The 22,680-nt window shown below is 37.4% G+C and overlaps 2 protein-coding genes across 7 annotated transcripts in view; one reads left to right on the top strand and one right to left on the bottom strand.

Moving 5' to 3' along the window:
• Positions 1 to 1,065: 1,065 nt before the first annotated feature.
• On the bottom strand, positions 1,066 to 19,693 carry RAD52 (RAD52 DNA repair protein). 2 transcript variants are annotated; one of them, XM_007434514.4, is made up of 12 exons: positions 19,494 to 19,688; positions 12,103 to 12,338; positions 11,397 to 11,498; positions 10,531 to 10,624; positions 8,929 to 8,996; positions 8,392 to 8,510; positions 8,238 to 8,313; positions 7,218 to 7,402; positions 5,337 to 5,476; positions 3,633 to 3,710; positions 3,034 to 3,234; positions 1,066 to 2,607 (listed from the first exon to the last, which is right to left on the bottom strand). In XM_007434514.4, the coding sequence occupies exons 2-12, from the start codon at positions 12,172 to 12,174 to the stop codon at positions 2,546 to 2,548; spliced, it is 1,197 nt and encodes a 398-aa protein (XP_007434576.1). In that variant the 5' UTR covers positions 12,175 to 12,338; positions 19,494 to 19,688; the 3' UTR covers positions 1,066 to 2,545. The 2 variants fall into 2 exon arrangements, with proteins under 2 accessions (XP_007434576.1, XP_025026484.1); XM_025170716.2 differs by lacking the exon at positions 1,066 to 2,607 and having other exon boundaries at positions 3,094 to 3,525; positions 19,494 to 19,693.
• A 450-nt stretch (positions 19,694 to 20,143) lies between these two features.
• The window catches only part of ERC1 (ELKS/RAB6-interacting/CAST family member 1), a 163,660-nt gene continuing 161,123 nt past the window's right edge, over positions 20,144 to 22,680 (top strand). For 4 of the 5 annotated variants that reach the window (XM_088141236.1, XM_088141238.1, XM_088141239.1 and 1 more), the window contains exons 1-2: positions 20,144 to 20,349; positions 22,317 to 22,407. The gene's annotated coding sequence lies outside the window, so the exon portion shown is untranslated. The remainder of the gene's footprint in view (positions 20,350 to 22,316; positions 22,408 to 22,680) is intronic. The other variant, XM_088141237.1, reaches the window with a different exon arrangement.

The raw sequence follows: 22,680 nt of genomic DNA on the forward strand, positions 1-22,680 counted from the left end.
TGATCTTGAAGAGGAGTTTAGTTCTAGTATTACTCAACCCCCAATTTTTATTTGATACTTTTAAGACTACTGTATATGCAGATCCTGCAACAGTAAGAGTAGAGGAATTCCTAAAGATTTCTTTTAGCCAAGGCAGTGAACATTTCCCTAGTAATCCTGACAGCAGTGAAATAACGGAGATGAAAGAAACAAGTCAATTATACAAATAGCCTCTCACCTCCAGTTGCTTTCAAATCAATCAGTCAATTGTAACAATTTTTCCAATAGAAGTTACCTGACATCAATCATACTGGTTGTGCTAACCACTCCTTCAGGACTGGAAGTTGTTTCTTCTCCCCAAAATGTTGAATCTTTGTAAAGCTGAGTCTTAGAATCTTGGGTGTGTTTCTTGACTTGCAGTTTAGCAATTCCCATCCTTTGTGGAATAGAGCACGTTTTCCCCCTTTACGTAAACTCCCTTCAACTTCTGGGAGCTTCATAGACATATCCATGTGGTTTTCTTGGCAACAGTATGTGAGCGGTTTACTGTTGCTGCCTTCTGGGGTGTTTTTTTAACTTCCAGTCTAGCCTACAGCTCTGGCATCTCCAGACAATCAAGTACTGAGTAAGTCCAATGCGGCTTAGCTTTTTAAAATCAGCTAAGGAGTATTTCCCTTCATCTCTTCTGTTTTAAGTTGCATATTGTAAAATAGATCTGCTTTTATAGGTAGAAAGCTAGATTAACTGTAGCAGTGATAAGGTGTCTGGCTACTTCAATGGTTGCCAAGGATCTAGTGGAGAATTTCATGCATGCACGCTAAGGGAATAAGGCTGCATTATACTCTTGGATAGTTATATGAACCTTAAACTGCCAAGAAAACCCAGAAGATCTCCAGCCCACCCCCACCCCCCAACCCCACTGGCATTGCCCACTTGGGTAACATTACATTAACACTGTTCTGCAGCTCTGATCACACACAAAAAATGCATTTTTAAAATATCCTTAGGTTAAAACTCCTAACTTGTGCCTAGGTAATATATACATAAATAATGACCACAGAACATAGATATAAACAAATGCCTATATATCAAGGGTGGTAGGAAGAAAATGCCTGCAAATGTCTCTTTATTGGAATATTTCATTAAAGCAGAACTATGTAAACATTTAAAATGCAGACACTGACTTAAAGTAGCAAGTAGCTGATCCATTTAACATCTTACTACCTGATAAGTATGATGTGTCCCAAAGCTTCATTATATACAGGGTTTAACATTCTTGATAGTTCAAATAATTTTGGTTTAATCTGCAGATCAGAACATAGTGGACCAATTTTGAAAATTAAGAAAACTAATTTGAAAAGAAGAAAATAATCAAGGAAAGTTACATAAATGATACGCATACATTGCATAACATCTTACATGTGGGATCTTCCTAAGTCAATGAGAGTTGTGACATATGATAGTAATGGGATCCTTTCAAGTGTTATCTTAGCTGTTGGTCAAACAGAACTACAGCCTACAGATTACCTGGAGATAGGAAACTTATTTCACACTGATGCTATGGGCATCTCACACAAAAGCTGCTTTAATTATCCTTCTCCCTTTTTCAACAGAAATAAAAGATAGACTGATCCTGTTTCTACATTATATTGCAGGAATTATCTGGAGAAAAGTTGCTCAGTTAATCTAACAAAACACATCACCTACCATTAGTATATATCCTAAATATAATATTTTTCTGCAACTGACTTAGAAAACATGACAGTTTAAATACAAAAACAATAATCTGATACCTCTCCTATCTACCAGAATGGTGATAGAGAATCCAGAGGCTGTTTATGCAGCAATATTTACTGCTTTTCTGCTTATTTAATGCAAGCACCAGAATACTTGATAATATGAGGTACTGCATTAAATTATAGATTGCAAAATGTTCTGTTCTAATGACTGGCTTTTGTTTTCTCAAACTCTGCCTAATGCACCAAAAAAAAAGACACCATGAGAAGTCCAAGACACTTATATGCTCCCCCTGCCCAAAAAGGCATATTATGTTTTCCTAAACTTACTTTTAGCAATAGACTTTCCAAATATTTGCAGATTGTACCTCTTCGAGTAGATGGAAACTTTGGTTTTGTTCATTAATAGAAAGAGCAATTATAATTTAAATTGGAAAACTAATTTGCTCTGATTATCAAATCCATATTCAGGTGAGACCTTTATAACACATTTATATATAAAATATATTCTTACTAAAATTACTCTCTTGGAATTGGAATCTTAATTGGAATTAAGAAAATTGAGGAGAAGAAAGTACCCTTTTTAATATTAAGATGGAATTACATATAATGGAATGAAATATTAGGATTTTAATCTTTAATTCTTCTAGCTATAGAGTTGAAGTGATATTGTAAGCCATCCGTCAAATACTGCAAAAGCAATGTGCATTTTTTTTTTTCTGTTCAGCACTACATGTAATAAAATCGAGAAAATATCCTTTGGTCTGCAATTTTATTGGACTAAAATGTGTTCTGAATTAAAACCCTCATAGTGAAGCATAAGTGTTGTTCTACGTGGGCTCCAGTCTTCTCTTTTTCATTCCTTGGCTTTTTCGGTATGGGCTGCACTCAGCTGAAATGGAAAACAGGCATTCAGGAGAGTATTTCCTTTAAAAAATATATTTTTGCCTAATTTCTCTTATCTAAACAAGATCGATCCTGTTTCATTTTTCACCACTGCATTTTAAACAGTTTTACTTAGAAAGATGTACTACTGAGTGGAAGGATCTAATTTACAGGCTAAAAGCACCGGAAAAGTACTAATTTTTCTCTGCACTCTGCAGGAGTTAGATACAGTTTAGATTATTGTCCAATTTTATGTGCTGAGCTATCACATTTAATATACAATATGCCTCACAGTCTAGGCGCTGCATTTTAACTGCTTTTCACGGAGGAGACAAAGAATAGGTTATCTGTTCTACTCTATTACATGCATTTGTCATAGAGCCTAGTTCCTATAGACAAAGTTACTTGCTTTGCTACCTCTTTTATAGTTTACCTGGTAAGTAAGACCTGGGACTGGAGGAGAGATGCCAAGATGAAGGTTTTATACTCGACTGCTGATTATTTATTCTTTGTGGGGTTCGGCTACGAGTCGTCATGGGATGCTGTCCAAGAGGTGTGCCTGAGCATTGGGCTGGCACTGCTGGTGTATCGTGATCAGTAGCTTCCAAAGGAAAGTCCCAAAGTTCTGGATCATCTGTAACCAGTCAGGTATTAAAACTGAAACGTCAACCATTGATCGTTCAGTTATGCATCTGATTCCTAGTGGCTCTGAACTGTAATGGAAGCAGCTATACTCAGGGTCAAGCTTAGATACATGAATGTTTAAATCTGACTTCTTCTAGAAAAAGTGGATGAATGGATGTGTAACACCTTTGTCCCCAATAACTCTTCACTATAAATGCCCTCTGGCTGTTTCTTTCTTTAGCCACTGTCCTTCCTGCAGTCTGCATTCAGCATCAAACCAGATGTGTTGGGGAGGATTTGCCTGGGAAAAGGATACACGTTAGTACCCTGCTACTGTAGCACAATAACTGGTCCTGCAAATGTCATAAAAACTATGACCCAATCACCTTACAGCAATTTTATACTGACCTGCAAGGAATTCTTCATCCACAACAGGTTCCAGTTGTACAGAAGAGTTGCGTTCCAAGGCAGGTGGAATGTATGCTTCTGTACAGAGAACAGAATTGCTGAAAAAAGTGGAACATTTACCCACCTTTCTAGTTCGAAGCAAGGAGACAGGATCGAGGTGGGTAAAACTGTATGGGTGATGGACAAGTAGCACTGCTTATGACAACAGATCTCATATCAGTCTTTATCTTGTCAATGGAAAATCAGTGGTAGCTCACCTGTGCAACTCCAAGCTGCTGCAGGTCTAGATCCTCTCTGTGTTCCCAGGAGATACAGATCGGGGAAGGAGATTTTACTCGCCTCCTTCCCTCTCCCAGGTTCCTTTTTTGTTTTGGCGCTTAGGAACTACAGTGCAAGGTCAGTCATCAGTGGACTTTTTTGCTTTTTGTCTTTCGAATTTTTAAGAGATTTTTTTCGTGGGGGCAGGGGGTTCACGGTTCTCAACATTCCTGTTCTGTCTACAGCTCCTTATAATTCTCTTGATTTATAAGAAAGAGCTATGATAGTCTTTCATTGCCTTCATCTCCCCCCCCCCAAATAATCAAATGATTATCAAATGAACTGTGTTCCTCTATTTACACTTATTTAAATATTTTTTCAAGTGAAATCTAGAATCTGTTTGAATACTTTGGGATAGTAACGGTACTTTGTTGGTTTCCCCCTCCCCCCAGTATTTCAGTTCAAACCCTCTGGCTATTGGAAAAGGGAGTTTCAGGGGCAACAGGAGTCACTGCAACTCCCTCCCTTCTTCAGAATCAAAGCTTCCCAGCCCTCTGTTGCTGTTGGAGAAAATTTAGACCAGTTGTTGGGCTGCTTTGTGTTCTTCCCCATTTGCTTACATTCGGAAGGAATCGTTTTCTTTGAATGGGAAAAACCATTAACAACTAAGACTGGTCTTGGGCCAATTCTGTGTTGCTTCTCTATTGCTCCCAGCAAGCTGGATTTGTTCAAAGACTCGAGTAAAACTGTGAGCTGCCCTGAGTCACATATGTGAGATGGGCAGCTATATAAATTAAATATTTTTTAAAAAAAATTAAAAATAAGCCATGCAATTAGAGATTTATACAGAAAATGAATTTTACCTGATGTTCCTTTTTCAGATTTAAATTATACATGTTAAATAAGATCTGAAATTATTTAAGACCTGATTTTCAAAGCTCCACATCATTGTATATTCTTACAAAGTTGTATCAAAATAGCTTCACAAAAACTATTTACAGTTCAACTGTTTAAATCTGCCTTTGTTAATTAGAATTGCCCCCTACAGTTACTTGACTGTCTCCTCTTTAAACATGCTGATCTCTGCATCCCTAAAATTATTCTAGGTTATTTACTTCACTATCTGTTTTCCTCTATAATTTTCTTGTAATGGTGAAAAATGGTTGATATTAACTATGCTTTTTTGTGTATAATTCATCACAATTTTTGAGATGACAACTTCAGAGAGGCAGTAGGAAATAAATTTTGATTAAGCCTTCATTCTGATTTCTTCATAAAAGAACCCTTTTTAGAGTACATATAATAACTTGTTTAGCAGGTCAATTTCTCCTTCTGACAAAGGCACAATCAACATGGAAGGAAGTAATTAATCATACTACTTAGATTCTCCTCTGCCCATCCTGAGTTTGGTAAGCTCTAGCATATAGATTCTAACTAGCATTTTACCTTGATCTTTAGTTCTGCAAGCTGAAACATCTGATTGGATCTGCTGTTTCTCCTGCATCTGCTGTCTGAACTGCTGTTGAAGCTGCTTCTGTCGTAACTTCCGATGGTGAGTTGCATCGTAATCCAAGGGCAGTGAGATCCTGCGATGACAGAATATAAACCATGTTTTTCAAACTTGGCAACTTTAAGATGTGTGGACTTGAACTCCCAGAATTCCCCAGCCAGCAATTCTGGGAGTTGAAGTCCACTCATCTTAAAGTTGCCAAGGTTGAAAAACAATGATTTAGTGCAATATCATCACAAAACCGTATATTAAATATGATTTAGTACATTCCGAAAATCTTGTTTTTTTATGGTAAAATATATTCACAGATACTTGGCTGTTAAAGCTATAAAGATATATGCAAAGAAGCTGAACAGGTCTCTTAAGCTATTTTACTTACCTTTCTGTGCTATAATTAATTTTTTCAACTACAGTTTTCTTCTTGCCTTGGATTTGTTAATAAACAAATTAGGGTATTTCATTAACTATACATTTGAAAAGGTAGAAAGTGTTGGAACCGAACCCGTAAACTAGACTGCTGCTCCCATGGGACCCCAAACCAATCTTACTGGTGCCTCTCTGGAAGAAATGCAATGATCGCCATGGCTTTTAATGATGCCTATCTGTATGTGTCAATTCCTGTGGCTTGCTTATAAGCGAAAGTATTCTTAGAGTGTTTTATTGTGTGTTATCCTGTTACACCAGTCTCCAATCCAGAATTTATATCAAGTTTCTTGTTGCAATCCCAGTAGATTCCAGTTTTGAGAAGTCTTACCCAACCTCTACCTTGATGAAACCCTACTCAGAAACTTGCTGATGGCAGAAGCAAATGAAACCCATTCCATATTTGTCTCTTTCCAAGATCAATTTCTGTAAATAAATATTAGCTCTCTTGAAGAAAAAAATATGGAAATTAGTTTAGCTACTGAGTGTGTTACACACCCCTGGTTTTATTATACTGACAGTGTTATATCTAGTTATTTTCTATGGAGCAGCAATGGATGGATGAGATTCAGTTGGAAGATCTCATTTAAAATACATAAGCAAGGAATTGTGGCTTCCAATTGTTTAATAATGATAAGATAAACATTTGTCCCTTTCCGTCAATTCTCCATTTTCTATTACAAAATAACAGTTTGATAAGTAAGAATGCACAGTTAACTTGAGTAGAAATATCTAGTTATTCTCCAGAAAAAGGTGCCATAACGATTTCTAACATTTCAGTAGTATTTTGTAAATAAGGATCTTTAAAACCCTAATAGTAAGTTCTTCCATAGTTGGGATTTACCTCCTTTTTACCTCTTAGAAAAAGAAAAATGATGAAGTTGCATGCTTTGCACCTTTTCAAGAGGATGTTTATGGCATATTAAACATCAATTCCGTCATACTTTCTACTTGCATTTAATATCTTACTTAAGATCCAGGAATACCAGTTTGAACTAATGAGAAAGGTACTCATGCTTGCTAAGGAAACTCTGAAAGCAGAATCTCAACACAACCAGGGGGCATCAGGCTGAAGAAGGCTGATAGAGGATATGCGTGCCACTTGGGCATGTACTTTACCAAACTGGCAGGCACTTAGGAAATAGACCGGAAACATTTAAACTCCCTTTCTTTCCAGACAATTGGGAAGAATCCATAAAAGCAATACTGCATTACTCTTTCTCTCCATACTGTCAGAACAAAAGTAGAATATCTGACAACGCCCAGGAGTCTCTTGCTAAATTAAACTTCAGAATAAATTCAACAGCAACATTTTAACGTAATTATGAAGAGTTTAAAATTTCAAAATGTATGCCTGAGGAAAATATGAATTAAAATCTAATGAAGCTGCTAACCTGTTTTGATCTTGTTCAGTAGCATTCAAGGGAGATCTCAACTTGTTAGATCTGCCTGGGGTTGATGAGGAAAACGGCTTCTGGTCTTCACTTGCCTTTTGCAAGCAGCTATTATACCTTGCCTTTTCTACAGTAGGATCAAAGTCCTGCCTTTTAACTTTGCCCAAATCAAAATCTGGAGGCACCTAGCAAAAAGGATGAAACAAAAAGCCATTCAGGTAGACAAATTCAGAATGTAGTAGAAGCATTTCACAGAATCCTTATCAGTGAAGCTGCCCAGGAAACAAATGGTATTTTGAGCAGGCTTTGCCTCTTTACATCATGCTTTTAGCCAATACTGTAAATGGAGCTAATGTGGTTGTTTGTCTGTCTAAAGCAAATTATAGTTATCATTAGTGCCATGCACCCGGTAGATCACCTTTGGTTTCTTTTTATTTTTATGACAATTATAGATTTTAAAAAGTCAACAAATAAAGGTTAAGATTATAGTAGTGGTAGTGGGGGAGGGACATTGAAAGAGGAAAACTATGAATTTTAATCTAGTTAGAGGTCTTAGTAAGCTTATAGTGTGATCTTGGAGACAATTATGCAAAAATAAATACAAGTTCAATTAAGCTTACTTTCAGGTAAATAAATAAAGGAACTGCAAGTTCAAGATAATTTATCCAAAGGGTCATATCAATAAGATACAGAAAATATATTCTAAGGTCCACATAAAAATTACAAGAACATACATGTGTTTGTGCATGTTGCAAAATCCTATTTAAAATAAGACAAAAATATTTGGTTTATTTTTGCTAGTATGATGACATAATACTTTTGGTTTAGTTCTGAGCAATAATGAACAAAAGAGAAAACATTTCTAATACAAAAAAGCTAAATGGTGAAATCACATGAGTTATGAAGGAGAATAAATAACGCAGTTTACTATTAATTTTATAATTTGTGCTCACTCCAGAATTTGGCATTTTTACTTTCCATGAAGCCTGCTCTCCCCACCCCCTTCCCCATGCAACATACCTGACGGGGGAGTTTATTCACTGAGCGCAAGTAGTCTTTATCCAAAATACAGTTCCCAAGAGCATTACCAAAGCACCTGAAGAGACAGATGGCTGCTTCTTAAAACATAATTCTCTATTTCACAGCAAAAAATATGTGTGTTGGTTACTCTTACTTTAGGGCCCTCTTCAATCCATCTGTTACAGCCTCTTTCCTTGCTTTTTCAAGAGACAAGGCCTTAGATTTCAAGCCTTCACTTACTCCATAGCCAACATCTTCATGATAAGCCCCATCCTGCAATATGAGTAGAATATATTGCATTCCCTTTTACTATAATTATCCTAACAATTTCTTTCTTAATTTTTGAAGAAAAATGAATGGGTGACTGTGGTGCATTCAGTTTTGCTGGAATCTACAGGGATTTAGATATTTAATCTGCACTTTAACCTATTTTAATTTTCCAAGGCCAGTAGATCTTTGGCCCGGAACAGGGAGGCAAATATAAGTGGAATACCTCCTTCAGCATTAAGTAAGTAATTTGATTCCTGTCACCTGGTAACAGAGTTTTCTATAACAATATAGTCTCTCCATCTGACTATAAATAGCACCTTCAAGAGTCCTTATTGTGTACATTTGGGTACAATTTAGCTGTCTGTTCCTAAAAACTCAACCTCATTAGAACTCCCATCTTCTCCCACATATGCATGATTACCTTAAGCTGAACTTTCACAAAGGCACAAACACCCACATAGAACTTGCCATTACTTAGATCAACAAAATCTGCAAAAGGAGAAAGAAAAAGTTACACTAGAGACTACAGAGCAAGAGGCAGGAACCAAAATATATCAAAAAGTCATGGAACCACATATTAATTAAAAAAATAGTTTTTATTTTTCAAAAGAAAACTAAGGCCAAACACACTACAAATTATATAAAGAGGAAGCAAGAAAAGATGCTTAACTAAAATTAGCTAACCATTGAAAGATGTTTGGTAATTTTCATTCAGTTTAATGAACAGTGATTTATCATTAGCTGACACATTGATTATAAGATACTGTATTTGAAATTAACAAAACCTCCATAAATATTACTCTATATTAATTAGGAGTATCAGACCAGTTTTACCTTCACTGTATATCTATCAGTGCTTGACCTTTCCTAATAGGCTGTTACAGCAAAAAGTAAAGTACTCAAGTACGCGGCTGAAATGATGAATACACCTCTGTCTTGCTTTGTTAATCTATCCTTCTATCATCTGGAATGAAGGATATGTTTCTTTCTCTTAACGATATTCCCGACAGTATTCATTTGTTACACTAAAATATGAGAACAAAACTTCTGTACAAGAATTGCTTTTTGAAAAAGCAAATGTGGTTTCTAGGAAGCAGCAAGGGTCATTTGCTTCAACCTTAAACACAATCAGAGTAAAGCTAGAAACTGTAAATAAAAGAAATTATTTACAGCTATCACTGATATGGAAGAGGAAGGAAAAAATGGCCACTTGTTTAAATCTGCTTGTTGTCAATAGGACACAGTACCCCAGACACAGTCTTCAGTCAGGTTATCAGCCACTTCTGCCCATCTCATCATCTTCCGCTTGATGAAGAGTTCTTGAAATTGAAAACGTGCCCTCAAATAAAGGTATTGCTTATTGTTCTTATAAAGACATCTTACTTTTTATTATTCCCACATGTCGTTTTTTGCTTTTTCTAAACTGATTCAGCAAGTTTCCTGTCACTGAATTCTTAATTGTGTAGGTCAAATAATGTCATTAGTATTAATTTGCTATGACTAAAAGTATGAATAATTTTTGTTTCTGATATTATAACCTTTACAGATGGTACTCCATTTTTTCTGGAAGAGGAAATTGATGTAAATGTCTACTCCTCTGACTGTCTGAAAGCTGAGTACATATTCCAACTATCTGGATAGGTTAATCAAGAGGATAGTGCTGCATGTCTACTTAGTAACTTACAGAATACTACCAATTTCAAAAAGTGTAAAATATTGCAGATAACAGAGGCTGGAGGTGGCAAAAGAATGGTAACAGAGGAGGCAGTGGGCATGGATGGCAAAAGTGCAACAGAGTTCAAGACTTGAGAATACAAACTGAATAAGCAAAAACTGCTTCCTCACTTTCTCTACATGAAAGCTTCTACCAGATAAAAGAATCTTCCATGAGCAGAGCAGCATCGCAAAAATCTCAACATTTCCTACTACATTCTATTAGAGTTGCCTTTACAATGGGAATATTTTTCTCACATTTTCTAGGATTCAGTAGAAAGCAACCGAAACAAGTTTTTATTGGACTCACCAACATTCTGCTGAGTGACAGAATGAGCCCAACCATTATATCCAAACATTTCATTGGCCAGGCTGATGACTCTGTGTCCCTCTATGTAGCAAACCTGAGAGCAGAAAGAAAGGAAGTATGTTTTGCTGTAGCACTTGATATGTAATGTCAAAGATCCATTTTTATCTCATTATATTCAAGAAGGATCTATCACTATGTAATATAGTTTCCAAGTGGTATGGCAGAGCACAGACATAAAGAAACAGATAAAAAAATGTATTATAACAGTGCTTAGTTTTTATATGGGACACCACATTTACCACACCAAGTGGGTGACATTGTTTTCACATAAATTGCTCTGTACATGACAGCTGTACATAAATATTAAATTGATAAAATGGATTCTATTTCAGCAGGAGAATGTTTGTAATATCTCAAAATCTAGGCCAGAGTGTGGGATGGGGTATGCAGGGAACGAGGGTGGCATTGAGCATTATATGTGTCATACCTCTCTATAATGTGTGAAAAGCTATTAAAGATTCAGTGCCATAGAACATGAGATCCTTTGTACCACTGGTTTAGCAATACACACAAAATATAATATTGTAATCAAAACCTGGCATTTAGAGCCATTTTGCCCAGGATTATGTTTATTTTTCTCTTGAAATCTCTGGTCAGCAGTTCTAATTTGGCAACCTGAAGATTAGTACTAACTTTCAGCAATCTGCCGCTGGTGATACTAGCTGTTGACAACCAATCAGTACATGTTAAAAAAAGTCTAAGAGTGTCGGAACATGCTACTCCGAACATGCTGGGGTCACATCTCTGGTGTTAATGGATGCTTTTCAGTACAAAGTAAACCAAAGCTCTGAATTTATAATTTGTACCTTCTGTCCTCCTCCGGCTTGTCGGCTACTGATGTATTCTGGACCCAGCCTCTGGCGCAGAGCGGCCTGAATAGCCTGATGCTCCTCAGCTGTATACGGGCACTTCACAGACACAAAAATCAACAGATTCAGATTCCTTTCTGTCTTTTTGCCTGTTCCGGTTGTTTCCACTTCAAGATTTAGTTTGCTCATACTTAGTCTTTTTAAAGAGGAAACAATAAACTGCACTGTTATGATACTGTCATAAATTATAAAATGATAAAAATGTTCTTAGAGTTCACTTCTGAAGTCCCGCCATCTTAATTAAGGCAAATCAAAGAGATAATTATATTAGCATATTGCCTAGCATTCCTCACCAAGGAGCAACTTATGAATTCATTAAAAAAAAAAACAACCAACAACACTCAAGCTTCAGAACTGTACAAAGCCTTCTTTATAAAATAACCTCAGTAGTATCTAGGGTTCACTTTTTCTGTACAGGTTATAAAATCCATTGGGATTATTTCCTAAAGGCTGATTAGCACCAACCACATTTTCATCCAGGCCTGTTCCCACTCAAATCTTAAAAGAAAACACAATTTCTAAATAAGGTTGTTACAGATTTGTTACAATGATGTACAAACCACACTCTTATCCTTAATAAATGTTGCAAAATTCCTCATACTTGAGAATCTTACAGAAAGCTGAAGGGCAATGATATACTGACCTGTCCAAACCACATATTTGGTGTGCCACTGGCGTTGCCAATTCCGTCTTTTGCCATTTCTACCCTGGACATTCTTCCAAAAACAATTAAAAATTCCAGTAATACATTTGAACCAATGGTAGTCCCAAATAGTGCAAAGAATTAATGTGAAGATATTTCCTCAGGATCAGCAGGGCAGGGTATCTAGCACAGCAGCTCTGCACAGATTTTGTTCTTTTTCCAGTATTTGACTTTTCCTAATAAATGTAAAAGATAACATTTTATTTCTATAAGAGGAAGTGATGCACACAAGACTAAAAATAACTTTTCCCTTATTTTACTGCTGTGACTCCCTAATAGTTCTAATGACTGAGATGAAAGGTGGGGTTTCTTCCTGATTATACAGAATATGATGTAAGTATACATGCACTGGTTTCCATAAAGCAAAGCAACACCCATTTCAGAAAAGACCAGACTCACCTATTTCAAGCTAAATCCGAACAGAATCACTCTGCATAAATACTGACAGGAAGACTGCCTAGACATAACAATCTGGTATTATTATCTGCACTACATCTGCCATAAACTCCTGTAGGCACAGCCTGCTGGGAATGAAGTTCAAAACCTCTGAAAGGCATCAGGTTGCTTACTCTGAAATGGATGAAAATGCCCTTTTTGTTCTACGTACATATATTCATCACTGTGTTCCCTTTCGGAATAAGCAACATTAGGTAGAATGTAGAAAAGGAGTAAGAAACAGTAAGCCAATTAAAGGCATAATACAAGGAAAAGGAAAGGAAACACAGCTAAAACAAATTTACATCAACCTTATTCACTATACCTCTCCATTCCTTTCTATCTTTGCAAACCATTTTTGCTTCCACCATATCTGTATACTGTTTTATATACTGCTTTTGTTCTTTAAGTGGGAGGGGTGCATCTCCTCTCCAATCTGTTCATTCTTTCTTCATATATTTGTTTTGCAATGCAATCCTCATTCATTCTCAAACCTCTTGAACCTTTTTTCTTCATACTGGTCACTCACTTTTGTATTCAGTCCACGTTCATTTAGCACCCATTCACTCTTGACCTCTATCTTGTTTTGCAACATGCACTTTTTAATTATTCCATTCTCATTGCATTAAATTTAGTTTTTCCTGACATATACAACTCTCACTTCCAGATAATAAAGCTGGCAGAAGCACACTGTTATGCATACAGTAGTTACTTTTGCTACTTTTGACATTCATTTTTCACAACAGACCTCATACTCCCTACTATATTTTACAGCATTTACACATCCTGAAATACCAGAATCATTTGCCATCTTTAGTAAATACTCTATCAAGGTACTCAAATTAATCTACTAGCTCTGGTTTTTCACCACTTGTATATTACTTACAATTGTTCAACCCATTTTCTCTGTCAAACATAACTACTTTGATAAAGTTCCAAACTTCTTGTTGCATCGTATAGTCTAGCATTTGTTGCAAATCCTTTAGGTTCTTAGCCATCAACATGGCATTATCTCCATGCAAAAGTAAATATACACTGTTGTCCCCAATCAACATACTTTCAATCTCACCACAAGCACTCATTCTACATTTATCTATAAATGCATTAAATAATGGGGATGTCATTCTTCTTTTACACTCTGAATCATTGGCTAACCTTCTGTTTATTTTCACACATGCTTTACTTAATCATATACTGCTCTTATTGCATTCAGCAACCTACTTTCAACTTCATATTTGCATAAAAATTCTCTTAATTTAAGCCTATTCACCTTATTGTAAGCCTCTCTTAAATCAACAAACCTACAATTAACTTGCTCTCTCCCAAAATCACATATTCTAAGCAAATACAAGTCACCATTCACATTCATCCTTGGATCTTTGAATAGCCTTTTTCTAAAGTCTCTCATCTCATTACTACCAATTCATTCATGTCACCTAGGACAATACTTTTTCCCCTGGATCACATTCATTCAAACTTTTCTGCAATTTTGCCTGTCCAATATTAGGTCTCCAAATTGCCAAATTACTTTTTCTGTACTTTCTTGCTTGTTCCAAAATTCCATTCAAGTCACCTAACATAATAATATTTTCCCTTAGATAGCGTTCATTCAAAATATTGCACAATTTTCCTTTCCCTGGATCTTCCATTACCACCATTCACTAGAGCAAAACTTGCAAGGATCACCATCCTATGGATTCCTACTTTCATATGCACTCACAACAAATTGGATGGCTGCAATTTATACAGTATATTTTTAGCCCTTTTGTTCATAATAAAACTACATTATAGCTTTTCTGCATGAATTCATGAACTCTGTTAACAAGATCAGGTCATCTCTATTTAAATTCATTTGTTAATTCACGTTCTTTGCTGTTTAAACCTCCTACATTTCAAATCCCAATCTTCCATATGCTATTTTCATCAAATGGGCCCATAGATGGATTTCCAATGCCCATAATGGCTTCAGTCAATCAAGGCTTTCACATAATTTTTTTAGTAAGGTAGAGAAGATGTACACTTGGCTATTGGTCATAGTTATACCTATGAATATACCCTGATAAGAGTAAGGATAATACTAGTTTAGCTTGACCCATTTTGTCCAATATGGCATAAACACAACTAAAGCTCAGCTTTATCGATACACATTTTGTTACACACAGAAAATATTGTACCACATAATAACATCCAATGCTTATTTTTAAATTGCCTGAAAGTATTCAGATTCTTATACTAATGGCATCTGAGAGAAAGTAAAAGAACTTTTAAAATGTATTTTTAGAACATTGTTATAAAACAGCTACTAATTTTCTTGTAGCTGAACAAAGCTGCTGTTACTTTCAACAAAAGAAAAAGCAAATGATTAGAGGTTTCCTATACACTGTTCACCAAAGCATATACTGACAGACTGTGTCTTCTTACAGTCTTCCTGAAAGAACTGTGCAAACAAATAAAACTTGGGAGGGGGGACATCTCTACCCCATAAACTAAATTTTTCTTCAGCAGCTAGGATATAATTTTTGTATAATTTTGTATGTTTTTATTAAGTATTTTAATTTATGTTAAGTATAACATAACATATTAAGTATTTTAAAATTACAAACACAAAAATCAGAAATCCGATTGCTTACTTAGAACAAAAAATACAAGTGTATATTTTAAACAATAGTTTTAACAACAGTTTCTGCATGTGCCATTTTCTAAAGGAACAAATATATATTTTTCTTAGTTATCCATAAAATTAATCAAAATAATTTTATCAATATTACATTCTATTTTTTTCTCTATCTTGTTATGGAAAACATTCAAGGATTGGAATGTACACGATGCAGCCTCGATTACAAATGTATGGAGAAAACCCAGAAAGCCGACATACATACTTACATAATTCCATGACTAAAGAACAGCAAGATGTAACTGCAATAGCCTCATTACTTTCACTATTTATTATCAGTTTCTTGCACGTCCTATTATATTAGTTACGTTTATTTTATTGTTAGTTTAAATACAACTTTGAGCATAAAATAACGCACTAGGAACTTTGTACAATTTTATAACAATATCATTTTTTTGGCACTCTCTAGAACTTTTCAAACAAACAAACATTCCAATGTGATTGCAGGATAAATATAAAAGAACTATGAGGTAGGTAATTCTGTGTTCCACAACATGAAATTAGCCTTTGTCACAAAAGTTGCAAACTGGATTGAGAATTCATTAAGCTATGCATAAGAATGCTGACTGATATAACACATTTAACTGAAACTAAAATTTCCAATTCCATTAGAATATTTTTTTCAAATAATTTTATTAAGTAATACAGTTATACAGATAAAAACTAATACAAACTACCAAAAATAAAATAGAAAGACAAAGTAAAAAGTGCAGAAAAGAAAAATATATATATAAAAGAATAGAGAAGAAAGATAAGAATATAACAGAAAAGAAAAAAGAAATATAAAGAAGTAGCTTCCTCCTTCGTCTCAACAAGAATAAACAATTTTAACAGCTTATCACTTTCTCTTAAAATACAACAATCTCTTCATCTCATATCATACCTTTTATCTATAGACAAATCTTTAAAACCACATCATTCGGTCCTGGTCAGCAAAAGTCCATTAAGGGTTACGAGAAATAACATAATCTATTTTAACTTTAATCATATAAACTAACTTTATATTCCTTCCCTTTACAATCTTAATCTTTAATCCCTTCAAATAATGTCCTAGAACTTGATTTCTTTTCTTTTTTTCTTTTCCTTCTCACCAAGTCTTTCAAAACTATAACAGGTCTCTTTTGTAACTGCAATATAGGAAAATTATCCAAGTCACTCTCCTGGTTGTTTGTTTGTTCGTATGTCCTTTTTAATTATTAAAACAGCCAGTTTCATTTGTATATCCAATATTTCCTTTTTTCCCAAGATCATTCTTGTATGTCCTTTTTAAATCCATGTTCAAATTATTTGTTTTATCTGGTAGAACTTGTTCCTCTTCCAAAACATCATTCACACAGATGATGATGATAGCAGACTTTCTTGAAATTAATTTCTGAGTCCAATGTTCACATATATCCTTCAGTACATTCAGTGTTAAAGTGTTTTGCTCCATTCTGTGTTAACAAGCCAATCAGGTATTCTTCTAATTGTAATCTTTACTTCCTTTTAGCTCCCTCTAGTGTCCAACCTTCAAACTCCCACCCTATCATTTTTTTCCCCAGAATTCAAAAAATGAGCTGTTTTCCCACGGGAAGGATTCATTCAATTAATTTAAAAATACCATTTCAAGTCAATCTAGACCCTTAATCCATTTATAACTTTCCAAAAACAACACTTTAATCATCCTTTTGCCATTTATTCCCAAAATTTTTTAAGTCCTTAAAGTTGCACTTAAAATTTCATTTGTTAAGATTGAAGAAAACTCATCCAGTGAATACTATCAAACTTGCTGTTCCAAAGGTTCTTAATATTTAAAAAGCAGAAAAAAAAGTAATTTAAAAAAGTGATTAAGAAATGAGGCTCAACTGAGCTTATTGTCCATATAGGGTACATTACAGTTGTGGGAGTGGATGGAATCCCTCAATCCCAGCTACTTCACTTGTTTTTTTTTTTTTAATCTGCACTCAGTCGTTACCAACTCTGCAGTGACTGCTTTTTTTGGACGAGTCCTTTGCAGTTTTCAAGGCAAGGTGTTTCGGAAGTGGTTTGCCAGTGCCTCTTTCCTAGAGCAGAGCCCAGCTGGCGAGCGCAGGAGGTGGGGTTTCCGTTGCTTCATGCCTTTTTCGGGCAAGCGCAGCTTCCGCGCTACTGGCAACTGCTCCCAACGCCTTTTGCAAGGCGCCGCCAGCATTTTCACTTCACTTGCTAGCTGACCACAAAAACCTTGGTTCTTGCAGTCTACTCGAGAGGAAAAGCTGTCTGGGGTACATGTGGGCAATCCCACGATCTCTCCTTTCTCCAGAGAGATTTCACCAGCCAGGATCTGTCCTCTGGTTGGCAATTTCAGCCATTATGCCATCCCCCTCCTTCAGGGATGTCTAGCTCGCCATGTCCTCACCAGAACTCCAATTCTATTAAAATATTAAAGCTTCTTGAGTAAATTGCTTGGGTCATTTCCCATAAATAAAAGATTGTTTTAAAAGTATCTATAAAATCAGGAGGGATATTCTTACCCATCCTTTAACTTATATGTTCAGAAATCATCGCTCTAACAGGAATATTGTACTGCAATCAGTTACATCACTTACAGGATAAACATTATATTATTTTAAGAAAGTCATTGTTACATACATTAATTGAAACTGTAGCTTCATTTGAGCTGTTCTCCACGATCCATAGAGCTTATGACTTGATTGTGCCTCAGTACATCATAGATGATGTGGATAAATAATTTTACATATCACACATGGAAAAGTAGGTTACCAAGATCTAAAACCTGCCTAGTTCATTGTTGACTGTTCTTAAATGATACTCGGAATAAAATAACAATAGCTACCATTCTCTCAGGACAAATAAGACTCACTACCAGCCATGTTCAAGTAAGGATGCTATGCATACACCCAACCAATTCAGTACGTGAAATGGGTTATTTATTGATTTTTAAATGCAGTTAACATAATTACTAATATTTGAAACTTGTACTGGAAAGTAAAACAAAAAGCTGATCACTGTTTTATTTATTAACTAGCTTTACATGTCATTCCAATCATAGCTGACTCTGAGTCGCTTATAGACCTACAACAATTAGTAAGATTAAAAAAAAATACAAATCTTCACAACAACAACATTCCCAACATTGGGGATTAACTGTACACATAAACACACACACACTACAAGGGGAAAAAATTGATTACCATCTCCCAATGGGGTGGAAAAGGGATTGAAAAATAAGTTATAATAAGAAAAACTACAGCAACTGCTATCAGTTCCATCCTTGGACTTTTAATACTTAATAGAAAACACTATTTGCTGAAATGTTTCTAAGTGCTGCAACCATCTCATGAACAAGAAAGTGCTCCTAGAGGAACAACTTCCCATCCTGGAGATTTTTTTTAATGTATCAAAATTGCACATACTTTACAGGTATGCCTTTGTTCTAAAAGGTATATGGCTGAATGACTATCCTTTATAATAACCATGAACTTCATATATGCATCTCATGCTTTTTTAAATATATTACAAGGTTTTCATTGGAACTCAGCAAAACACATGTTCCCAAAATATGCTTAAATCTGTTTCTCAATAATTGCCTTACCCAAAGATGTGAATAATTCTAACTGAATTGAACATTAATCTTCCTTCATCACCCTGCTACTCAAGGACTTGAGCAGTCAACTCCCTATATTATTATTTTTCTCAGCATGACATTTCCACCTTGGTGCTTCTTGATCAGATCTGGACTACATCTCCCATATTTTCTATCCAGCAGGATGTTTGGCTTTCCAGCTGGAAATGATGAATGTCACTTCAAGCTGCTTTTGTATAGGACTGATTACGTGCCATTAAGTCGGCATCAGCACTTAGCAACCCTACAGATATTGTAGATGTCCTCATTTGTCTATGAAGTGGTATAAAAAATAAATCATCATATCCAGAACAGCTAAAAGGCACCAATTTAGGGGAGGTGTATGGAAAGGAAGCAGAGAGAATTACTGTTAAAAAAGGAAAAGTGGTCTCCGTGTTGAGATGGATGGAGGCACCATCTTGCTGACACTATAGAAGTGGTTACTAGTTGTCTTTTTGCATAACTATTTTTGACTTTTCAATCTGTTACCCCCCCCCCCGATTTCCTAGTGGTCTCCCATCCAAGCTCTAACCAGATCTGATTCTGATTACCACCTTATGATCAGCCTAAGCTTGCTATCTAGCTGGGCAAATAGAATAAAATGTCTTATCTACTTACGTGAGGATAAGACTCCTTGAGCGCAATGGGACTTACTGAGGAGATGTGGAATGGCGCTGTCAGGCAAGTATAAAGGAGGGGGCCAATCATCGGGTCCTTTTTACCCCTCCGCCCAAGACAGCTGTAACGGCAACACCCTCCGGCAAAAGATAATTAAGCTCGACGCTAAAAGAAGCGACTGCGCGCCGCTTTTGACGTACCGGAGGTTTCCCCAAGAAGAGCTACGGCAACCGAGCGCAGGCAAACTTCCCGCTCCGGCGGATTGCGCTTGCGCCGAGCCGCCTCTCGAGCCCGGGGAGGAGCCTTAAGGTAGCGCGCCCGCGCGCCTGAGAAGTGGCATGGGGGAGGGCCATCCGGGACGTGTCTGGGAATTGTCCAGGCCTTCTCGGGGAAGGTGGGAGGATGTTTCAGCAGCAAGCCTCTATTGGTCTGAAGGTGAGAGGGAGGCGGGAAGGATCGCCACGCGCCTCTTGCGATTGGCAGGCCTGGGTGGGTGGGGTCTAAAATGCTACGGTGAGTGGAGGGCCGAGGTGAGTCGACATTCGGGAAAGGGAGAGAGAGGGGAGGGAGTGGGCCAAGCTGGTCGCGCGTGCCGCGAACTGATCGACTGGCCGATCAATCCATCGGCGGGCAGCCTCGTAAGGGGCGGGGGAGGCTCGGCGGGGCGTCACACGCCAGCGGGCAGGGCTCGCGCCGAGGGGGCGGAGCCTGATTCTCGTCTTGCGCTGCCGCTGGAGGCGCGGGCGGGAGCCGCTGGCGGAGGTGAAGAGGCGCTGCCGAGCGGGAGGGGTGCAGCGGGCGAGGCAGCGGGCGAGGAAGCGGGCTCGCTCGGGGCCGCCGGCTCTACGGCTGACAGGTATCGGCGCCCGTTTGGAAGCAGCTGAGGACCCGGCTTGGATCTTACCGGGCTGCGGCCGATCAGGACTGAGGCGGCTGTGGGGCGAGGGTCCCTGCCGTGGCGACGGGGTGTGTGGGGAGGGGAGCCCGCTGGGCGGGGCCTGCCCGCCTCGGTCGCGAGGCTACAGCCCGGCCGCCCCTGGCCCGGGGCCTGTCAGCTGCCCTACCGAAGGGGAAGGCGGCGCCCACCGAGGCCTGCCCGGGCACCAGGGTCCCTCCGTCGGGAAAAGGTGCTCCGGCAGCGCTTCGGGTAGGAGGCTCTTCCTTCTGACTCCGCGCCTTGGAATTGAGTGGCCGAGCCCCACCCGGGTGCACACGTGCCCGGGGAAGAGCGCTGCGTGAGCCCACCGGCGAGTCCTGCTCAGCCTTTCTTTACAATCCGTGGAATTACTGCCCCCCCCTCCTTTAAAAAGAAAAAAGGTAGCGATTCTAGGACGGAGCTGTGAGCCACAGCCCTTTATCACATCCTGGCAGCGATTGACCTAGGCAGACCCTTGAGAAAAACCTTGACACCCGAAAAATCAACTTATCCTCAGGCCAGTCCTCCTGTTTGCCCTTAATGTTGCCCATTATAATCTTTGAGGGAGATGTGATGGTCTTATTGGATTAATTGATGTAACAGGTTGTTGTTGTTTTTTGCATCACTTGAGCAGATGGATCATTTGGACCTTTGCAGGGATCCTAGCCAATCAGCTGCTTGATGGATTTATATATTCATTCTCAGTTCCGGTAGTTGGCAAGATCACTGATCTTTCTATTCTTTCCTGCACTGATAGGCTCTTTGAAACTATGTGGTCAATAGTAGGCAAGATACTAAATTGTTGAATTCTTTAAAGTACCCACTAAGGATACTGAAAGAGATGGGGTTTACCTGGTGGGGGGCTTTGAGGGCTCTTGGCATTTCCCATTTTTAAAAATCCCATCAAAATGTGCTTTGAAGCCTTTGTCAGTTTAATTAGATAGCACCGGTATAGATAGTCAACTGTTGAAAATTACTCTTAGTCTAATCTTATATGTCCTACTGCATAATGTAATATAAACTTTGTCATATGTAGACATCATTTTAAAACTCATTTGAAATGACTTTTCAAATCTTATACAGTAATTAAACAATTTGAGTGTTTTGATTTGATTGGTCTGAAAGAGATGTTAGACGCACTCTGTAGATGTCACATATTTGGTTTGGTTTGCAATAACTTATATTCTAGACCTTTGTCTCTGTTCAAACAAGATTTTGCTATTTTTGGTTAGCCAGAAAGCAGAGCAAACAGTTTTCTTATTAAGAAAGCATGGACAAATTGAGTAGGTCCTCTTTTAAGAGGAAGAATTCTATTTTTACTTTACGTTCTAGAAAAGAGTAGGAATGCTTTGCTACATTGAATATCCATTTAGATATCACGATTTCTCATATTTTAGGCCAGAGAGAAATGTGATACGAAAGAGAGACACCTTGTATTTAACACTCTTTGCTCCTTATTCTGGCAGCACAGAATAACATTTGATATACCCTGTTAACCTACTGCTTAGAACAAGGGGTAGCTGCTTTCTACTGAATGGCTCTCGGCACTTTAGGAAATCCAATGCACTTTAGCTACACAAGAAACACTAAATGATATTGCATATAGCTGTGAAATCGGCAGCTTTCTGCTCTTTGTTCTGGTCATGAGGAATTGGTAGTCCTGTTCAGGGGTCCACTGTTATCTAGTACTCCAGAGGATAGCAAACAGCCACCATTACAATGCTTCTTTGCATCTGATTCAGTTGTGGCTTGAAGGAGGAGGGCAACATATGATATGTGTTCCAATAATCTCAGAAGTTCATCCTTTTATCTGGGTTTGGGTTGTTTTTTTTGTTTTTGTTTTTTTAAAGCAAAGTCCTCTGTTAAAGTCAAGTCCTGTGACTGAAGGATTCCTCCTCTCCTTTCAGGCCTTTCACTTTGCAAATTAAGATCTTCCTTTTTGGGAGTTAACTATTTGTTGTCTACTCTACTCCTTGCTGACCAGAGGAATATTTGACAGTAAGCTGCATTTTCCATTCCATTCCAACTAATGTTATGCTGATAGGAAAAAATGAGTCTGCACACCATATTAACTTTTTTTAAAATATATTTTTGAGACTTAGTCTTGTCTAGTACCTGTTATATTTCTGTTATTTTGTAGGATTATCATTTAAATGCTTAACTGAAGAAAATTTTGTACAACAAATACATTATTTTATACACTTTTCTTTGAAATGAAACTTTAGTTGATACAAAATAAAACAAGTTCTATACTGCAGGCCAGGGTATTTG

This window comes from Python bivittatus, unplaced genomic scaffold (genome assembly GCF_059951505.1).
Source record: "Python bivittatus isolate LINGU-HERP-01145 unplaced genomic scaffold, Pbiv_v1 ctg000330_np1212, whole genome shotgun sequence".
NCBI classification, from domain to species: Eukaryota; Metazoa; Chordata; class Lepidosauria; order Squamata; family Pythonidae; genus Python; species Python bivittatus.

Excerpts from the sequence above, each read along its gene's own strand:
- RAD52 (XM_007434514.4), bottom strand. The coding sequence starts at position 12,174 with ATGTCCAGGGTAGAAATGGCAAAAGACGGAATTGGCAACGCCAGTGGC. Across the intron at positions 5,477-7,217 it reads ACTGAACAAGATCAAAACAG|GATCTCACTGCCCTTGGATT; the intron begins GTTAGCAGCTTC and ends CTGTCATCGCAG. Across the intron at positions 3,235-3,632 it reads GGATGAAGAATTCCTTGCAG|ATGATCCAGAACTTTGGGAC; the intron begins GTCAGTATAAAA and ends GACTGGTTACAG.